Source organism: Zea mays, chromosome 5 (assembly GCF_902167145.1).
Source record: "Zea mays cultivar B73 chromosome 5, Zm-B73-REFERENCE-NAM-5.0, whole genome shotgun sequence".
In the NCBI taxonomy this organism is placed as follows: domain Eukaryota; kingdom Viridiplantae; phylum Streptophyta; class Magnoliopsida; order Poales; family Poaceae; genus Zea; species Zea mays.
The window spans coordinates 221,976,228-221,984,830 of record NC_050100.1 but is presented as its reverse complement, the minus strand read 5'-3'; the positions used below and the strand labels follow the sequence as shown (position 1 = coordinate 221,984,830).

The 8,603-nt window shown below is 47.5% G+C and overlaps 1 protein-coding gene across 1 annotated transcript; it reads left to right on the top strand.

Moving 5' to 3' along the window:
* Window positions 1-5,979: 5,979 nt before the first annotated feature.
* On the top strand, window positions 5,980-7,953 carry LOC100279388 (uncharacterized). The gene is given in 1 exon segment (NM_001152401.1): window positions 5,980-7,953. A coding segment is annotated over 1 exon segment (1,278 nt). The 5' UTR covers window positions 5,980-6,102; the 3' UTR covers window positions 7,381-7,953.
* Window positions 7,954-8,603: the final 650 nt, after the last annotated feature.

The following is an 8,603-nucleotide window of genomic DNA, read 5'->3' as shown; positions in this document are numbered from 1 at the left end:
GTAGATGGAGGGGCGGCTGTAAATCTAATGCCTTATTCATTATACAGAAAATTAGGTAAACAAGATGACGAACTTGTCAAGACCAACATGACCCTCAGCGGTGTTGGAACTGATAGTTCGATCAAAGCCAGGGGAGTCACGTCCGTTGAATTAACCATCGGGACTAAGACCCTTGCTGCTGCATTCTTCGTCGCTGATGTAGAAGGAAATTACAGTTTAATCCTAGGCAGAGATTGGATTCACGCCAATCAATGTATACCTTCTACATTACATCAAATGCTAATACAATGGGTAGGCGATGACATAGAACAAGTACATGCTGATGTATCGGCCTGCATCGCTGTGGCCGATGCCCCTGTACTCTGGACTTATGAGACTGCTACATGTCTCACAGGAGTAGACTTTTCTGATTATCAATTCATAAGTATAGATAAGAAAGGTTTCATTCCTGTAATGCTAGAGCCGATGGAGAATCGGCTAAATCCTAAATAAAGTTAAATGATGAATACACACAAAGTTCATGAGTCTTTGGTCACGGACAGTTCGGCCGCCAAGGCCGGATGGTCTGGTCTTTCACAAAAGAGTTCGGACTTTAAGACCGAACATCTACCACAGCGAAAAGACAGTATTACGGATGATCCGGTCCCCGAGACCGGAAAGTCCGCCATCACACAAAGATCATCTGATCCCTCTGTGGGGGACATGATAGAGGAATTCAGAGATCTTGATAAACTAGGACAGGGGTTTCCATCGGCCGATCCTTTGGAGGAGATTGACATAGGAGATGGTAAAACTCCAAGGCCGACTTTTGTAAACAAGACCCTGGAGACCGATTCTAGAAATGAGATGATCGGTCTATTGAAGGAATATTCAGATTGTTTTGCTTGGAATTACACTGAAATGCCTGGACTAAGCCGAGAAATTATCGAACATCGGCTGCCTATTAAGCCTGGTTTCAGACCTTTCAAGCAGAAAGCTAGAACATTCCGTCCAGATCTTCTCCCACGAATCAAGGACGAAATCCACCGGCTGCTAGAAGCTAATTTTATTAGACCTTGCAGATACGCAAAGTGGGTCTCCAATATTGTGCCGGTGGAGAAGAAGGAGTCAGGTAAGCTTAGAGTATGCATTGATTTTCGTAATTTAAATAAAGCAACTCCTAAAGATGAATATCCCATGCCCATAGCCGACACATTAATCAATAATGCATCAGGAAATAGAATTATTAGCTTCATTGATGGTAATGCCGGATATAATCAGATTTTCATGGCCGAAGAAGATGCGTCTAAAACGGCCTTTATATGTCCAGGCTTCATTGGTTTATTTGAATGGGTTGTCATGACATTCGGTCTTAAAAATGCTGGTGCTACTTATCAGAGGGCTATGAATCTGATCTTCCATGAGTTGTTAGGAAACACTGTGGAAGTCTACATTAATGATATTGTAGTCAAATCGGCTGAGTTTAGTTCTCATATAGCTGATTTGCGCAAAGCCTTTGATAAAATGCGTCGGTATGGTTTAAAAATGAACCCACGTAAATGTGCTTTTGGAGTGTCGGCTGGTAAGTTTTTAGGATTTGTCATCCATGAACATGGTATAGAAATAGACCCTGACCGAATCAAGTCTATTCGGAATGTGGGGCCTCCGACGTGTAAGGTCGAAGTGCAGAGGTTTCTCGGCAAGGTGAATTATTTACGAAGGTTTATTTCTAACTTAGCCGGGAAGATTGATGCCTTCACCCCTATCCTTCGGCTTAAAAATGATGCTGAATTCACTTGGGGGGCAGAGCAGCAGGAAGCATTTGATCTCATTAAAAAATACTTGTCTTCGGCTCCCGTGTTAAAAGCACCACAAGTAGGAGCACCATTCAGATTATACATTGCAGCTGAAGACAAGGTTATTGGGGCTGTTCTGACACAAGAAACTGAGGGGAAGGAGCATGTGGTGACATATCTAAGCCGAAGGTTGGTGGATGCTGAAACAAGGTACACTTTTATTGAAAAGTTATGCTTATGCTTGTTTTATGCATGCACCAAATGTAGATGTTATTTACTGTCTAGTCATTGCACTGTTTCTGGTCAAGCCGATGTAATCAAGTACATGTTGCATAACCCAATTATGAGTGGTAGAATTGGTAAGTGGGCTTATGCACTCATAGAATATGACTTGGCTTATGAACCATTGAAATCTATGAAAGGTCAAGTCGTAGCGGATTTTATTGTGGAACATCGGGTTAATGATATTCATGAACTAGACATATCATACCTCACTATTACTCCTTGGACTTTATATTTTGATGTATCGGTTTGCAATGAAGGGCAAGGAATTGGCATTGTGCTTGTTTCACCAAGTAATGTCTCCTTTGACTTCTCTAGCCGATTGAAAACGTATTGCACTAATAATCAAGCTGAATATGAGGCCCTCCTATTCGATTTAGAACTTTTAAATGGTATGGGAGTAAAACATGTGAAGGTATTTGGTGATTCTCAGCTGGTTGTCCAACAAGTGATAGAAGAATATCAATGTCTTGATGGTACTCTAAATAGCTATCTTGAGAAATGTTGGAGCATAATCCATTCTTTTGACGAATTCAGTATTCGGCATATCTCTAGAGTTGAGAATCATAGAGCTAACGACTTGGCACAAGATGCATCGGGTTATCGGATAAAGAGAGGGAAATTTCACAAAACTGAAAATCTGATAACCAGTGCAGAGCCAAATTCCCAGGTCGCGGACCGTCCGCGTGTTGACGCCGGACCGTCCGAGGTTACCAGAAAGGTTCTCTTAATTGATTCGGCTGACAATGAAGCTGATGCAAGTGATTGGAGGACACCTATACTTAATTATTTGCAAAATCCCAATATCAGGACAGATAAGAACATTCGGCGAACAGCTTTCAAGTATGTTTTGATGAGTGATGAACTTTACCGCCGAACGGTTAATGATGTCCTGCTTAAGTGCTTGGGCCCAGATGATGCTATATTAGCCATGGCCGAAGTACATGAAGGAATTTGTGGTACCCATCAATCAGCTCCAAAGATGAAGTGGTTGTTGCGAAGGTCTGGTTTTTATTGGCCTAGTATGACAGCTGACTGTTTCAAGTACTACAAGGGGTGCCAAGTGTGTCAAAAATTCGGCGACCTACAGTTGGTCCCTGCAGCCGAATTACATCCTATCATCAAGCCTTGGCCATTCAGAGGATGGGGATTAGACTTTATTGGAGAAATTCATCCTTCATCATCAAAGGGGCATCAGTTTGTGTTAGTTGCCACTGACTATTTCACCAAATGGACTGAAGCCGTTGCTCTAAAGAACATGACGCACAAGAAGGTAATTGAGTTCATAACTGAGCATATTATTCATAGATTCGGCATTCCCCAGACCTTGACTACAGATCAAGGTACTTCTTTTATGTCAAAGGAGGTACGAGAATTTGCTGAATTATACAGAATTAAGCTGCTTAATTCGTCTCCATATTATGCTCAGGCCAATGGGCAGGCCGAGTCTAGTAATAGGACATTGATTAATTTGATAAAGAAGAAGGTATCTGATAATCCTAAACATTGGCATAAGATTTTGTCTGAAGCTTTATGGGCTCATAGAATATCTAAACATAGTGCTACTAAAGTATCTCCTTTTGAGCTTGTCTATGGGCAGGAAGCAGTGTTACCTGTGGAAATAAGTTTGAATGCTGTCAGGTTTGCCAGACAAAATGATCTAACTGCTGCTGATTATTATAATTCAATGATGGATAATATTGATGAGGTGACCGACAAGAGGATGATAGCTTTGGGAGCGATAGAAAAGGACAAGATCATGGTAGCCAGGGCCTACAATAAGAAGGTCAAAGCAAAGTCATTTCAAGTAGGGGATCTGGTGTGGAAGACCATCTTGCCTCTAAGGAATAAAGACCGGAAGTTTGGAAAGTGGTCGCCAAGCTGGGAGGGTCCTTATAAAGTAAAACAGGTAATGTCTGGTAACGCCTATTTGCTACAAACATTACAAGGCAAGGATTTACCAAAGGCTTTGAATGGGCGTTTCCTCAAACAGTACCATCCTAGTATGTGGCAAGATGCCTAAGAGAACCGATGTGATCACATCGAGTTAGTTGCTTTTGGTTCGCCCAACTCCACCAAAAGGCAGGGGGCATATGTTCGAACCAAAAATGAGCAAGCGGACGGTCCGCGCCTGTGGGCCGGACGGTCCGCGCGTGCGCAGAATAGATTAGGGTTCCGAGTTTTGTGCTACGGTTGTTAGCTAATAGCTATATTCGCGGGATTAGCTCGGAATCAGTTGTGTAAAGGGTCCAGCCCCCCTCCTCTATAAATAGAGAGGTCTACGGCCGATTTGTAATAATGAACAATCGAATCAATACAACTTCTATTCGCATTTATTTCCAGTACAATTAGGAGTAGTTCTAGTCTAGTTCTAGTTTAGCCTCCCAATCCCCAAATTCTTCGTCTCTCTTCGGCTCTACGTCGATTAGAGGAGTCTAGGTCGGCCGACCTGAGCCTAGACACCACCTAGGATCTCTCCTCCCCGACGGGGTCCCTCCCGGGAGCGAGATCCAGGCGCCGCTGGCGACTTCCGCCGCCTCTGCGTACGCGCGGACCGTCCGGCCCCCAGGGCGCGGACCGTCCGGCCGTCAGGCAGAGAAGCCCTAGCCGCGCACCAGGCGCGGACCGTCCGGCCCCAGGCCACGGACAGTCCGCTCTTGTGCAGAGAGTACCACCGCGCCTCGCACCAGGCCGCGGACCGTCCGGCCCCACGCGCGGACCGTCCGCCCCTGTGCAGAGAGCACCGCCGCCGGTTCTTCTTGAGTATTTGGCGTTCCGAAAAGGCGTCAACACCTCGTATCATAAATAATCTTATCATGTTCATTGATTAAAGTGATGCACTAACATAGAGCTAATCTAGAAATAATTCAACCCAAATAGATGAACAAGGACAGGATAAACAAAGACTAGTAAATCCTTAGGTATATATTATGTACATGCGGGAAGATGAATTATAAAATGAGTAGGATATAGATAGGTTAGAGGACACGCCTTCACCAACCAGCTTTTGCTCAGGGTTTTCTCCTGCAACTTCCTCGGGCTCCGCCAACGGACCATTACCTATATGAGTTCAAACATACATTCCACATTCTTAACATAGAAATGAACAATGCACCACACAATAAAATAGAACAACTAAACAGACGCATGGCGTAGAGCTCGCATTTACGACTATGCAAGAAAAAGAAACTACGACGGTCGAAGCTACGACCGAGAGACATAGCGATTATGTTAAGCAGTTATGCACTAAAATATTTATCTCAACATAATTATATTAATTGATATTCGTGCACCGCGTAAATAAAATTAGCACTAGATCCTATTTAGTTCGGTAGGGGAGCCAAACAAAATTGTCCACGGTTATTGGCTATCTCTGGCAGATCTTCTATCTCATTTCCTATTCAATCCTCTATTTTTAAAATTTCACTTTTCAAACAGTGTTAAACACTATCATCTATTGTCCGCGTCCTTTATTTTACACTGGCGGAGTCTCACCTGAGCGGCCATTGGTAAACGAATTTGTTTCTTGAGAGCCATGCTCAGCAGGCATTTTTTGCACACAACACCTCACCAGGGAAGCCAAATATTACCACTATACCAGCCTGCAACCCAACAAGGTCTAGGGCGGGGCAACCCACATGATCCGAGAAACCCATCATGCACTCAGGCCCTTATTTTTTCTGAAAAAAAATGAAAATCGTAATGGTTGAGTTTTGAACTAGAACTGGCCGTCATTAACGAGTCAAGGTGGACCGTTTTCTATTGGGCCTTAAATAGACGTCTGAAGAGTTGGGCCACAGCGGTGCCACCTGGCAACAACAGTGCGAGAGGCTCGGCCCCCAGTCCCCACGCGAACTCGAAAAGGCGGTTACAAAACGGGACGAGGAGCCGCCCCCAGGCCCCAACCTCCGCGTCCATTTCGGCACCCCAGCGGCCCAGCCGTCGCCGCGTGCGAGTCCCCCAGCTCCGGGCTCCGGCCACCTTCTCGAGCACCGCTCGCCCGGAGAATAATCCCGCCGCAGACGCCGACGCCGCCATTAGCTTGATGAATCAAAAACAAGGAGAGAGCGACGAGGACGCCCCGCGCTGCCCCACGCCCCGTGGGTTCGTCCTCGGGCGCTGCTCCCTGTGCGGAGCGATGGATGAGGGCGCGGAAGGAGCTGCTCCCGCAGTCGCTGTTGGGCACGAGACGTTGAGGCAAGGAGGAGACGGAGGTGAAGACGGCGTCGGCGACAGCGATGACTACGCTGCAAGCTGCCCCCCGCACCCTCGGTTCGTCCACGGGCTCTGCTCACGGTGCGGGGCGGAGAAGGAAGAGGAGGATGGAGGAGTTGCTCCCCCCCCCGGAGTCGCCGTTGGTCACGAGACGATGAGGCAAGGAGGAGACCGAGACGGCGACTACTACGCTGCGAGTTGCCCCCCGCACCCTGGGTTCGTCCATGGGGTCTGGGAGGCGGCTGGAGGAGATGCTCTCCCCGGAGTTGCCGTTGGGTACGATGTGACGAATCAAGGAAGAGGAGACGAGGACGATAACAGCGACGAAGACGAAGACGACGACACTGACACTGTCGTCGAGTACATCCACGGCGAGGGCCCGGTGCTGCCAGTGCCAGCCATAGAGGAGGCGATGAGCATTGTCAGCGCGTCCGACAGGGCGACCCTCATGCGCGAGAGGAAGCTGATCCTCATCCTGGACCTGGACCACACGCTGCTCAACTCCACGAGTCTATACGACCTCTCCCCCGTCGAGCAAGCCAAGGGGTTTACGCCCTACACATTTGGAGACACCAGCATCGACCTCTTCCGAGTGGACATCGACAACCTCAGCATGCTCGTCAAGCTTGGGGCGTTCGCACGGGGCTTCCTCAAGCAGGCGAACGCCTTATTCGAGATGCACGTGTACACCCTGGGCATCCGAGCCTACGCGAGGGCGGCCGTCCGGCTGCTGGACCCGAACGGCATCTACTTCGGCGGCAGGATCGTGTCCAGAAACGAGTCGACGAAGGAGAACACGAAGAGCCTCGACGTCATCCAGGGCGCCGATCCCGCCATGGTGGTGATCCTCGATGACACGGACGGTGTCTGGCCGGGGTACCCGGATAACCTCATCCTCATGGACAGGTACCGCTACTTCGCCTCCACCTGCCGCACATTCGACTACGACATCCCGTCCCTGGCGGAGCAGGGCTTGGAAGAGAGGGAGCACGACGGCTCGCTGGCCGTGGTGCTGGGCGCCCTGCAGCGCATCCACCAGGGTTTCTTCGACGGCCACCGCGCGGACGTCAGGGAGGTGATCGCGAAGGTGCGGAGCCAGGTTTGTTGAGGTTTGGTTGTTGGCATCCAGTAATATCCAAGCAGATTCTGCGTGCGAGCGTATATTCTAGTTCAGATTGTTGAGGTTTCAGCTGAACTTGTATTCAGTTACTTTCAGATGTGGACCGCAGCGCAGCACCGAGTTTGAAACTATATATGAAATCATGTCTTGATGTTTGATAAATAAAATGCATCAACGGTCCACGAAGGAAATTCCACGGCGGAGCAGCAGCACGCCTCGCCGGCACCCGACACCAAGCACGGCAGGCAGGGTGACGTGCTCCCAAGTCCCCAACCCATTCCGTGAGCTCGTGGTCTGCACATGAGCCAAACTTTGGGTACCGCCAAGCATCGTCATGCCTCACGCCAGCCACCCACCGGGGCACGTCAACGTCCCCCTGACGACAAAGACGAAATTGACAGTTTCCTTTATCATTGGCAGCGCTGTTTGGGCAGCAGCTGCAGCAGCAAAATCTTCAGGCATACAGTAGGCAGCCAGCAGCTGCAGCTGCTGCAGAATTAGCACAGCCTATAGATCTGTACTGTACAATAATATAATACTAATATATTCACTAATTTTACTAGGCATTGTTGGTAACATTTCTCTCTGTTTTTGCTTTGGCTCCGGACAGCAAGTAGCATCGTTGCCACATCCTGCCTCGACTGACGATGGTTTCCAGTAAAAATGTTTCGTTCGGAACTTGGCGGCAAGTCCAACCACCAACTGCCGACCCTACTCCAGAATCCAGATCCCCGGACCACACGTCGCTGCTTCCTGATTTGCTTTTTTGTTTTGTTTTGTTTTAGTATTATAAACTACCTATCCTTTACCACTTTATTTTGCGTAGAAACCAAAAAGGGCAGATTTTGGAGGGAAAAAATAGTAATCGCTAAAGCAACGGACACTAAGCGATCTGTCACAAGAAACCATTTTGTTTTCAACTGAATATAACGCAACCATTAACAAGCTATTCATCCAGGGAACGCGATTTCTAGAATGTAGCCTTCATCAGTTAATTTCTTGAAGGTGAAGGATAGTCGAGAGAGAAATGTACGAAAGCTCAAGGGTCACAAATTTGCTCGGTCCGGAAATACTATCAGATGAAGTATTATTTTTTTAAAAAAAGAAGCCATTTTGACGAAATAATAAAGAATTAGTAAGCAGCCAAAGAGTGGAGTAAATGAGCAGCCAGGAAAAAAAAAATAACAAACTAACAGCTGCGCGTTAGTAAT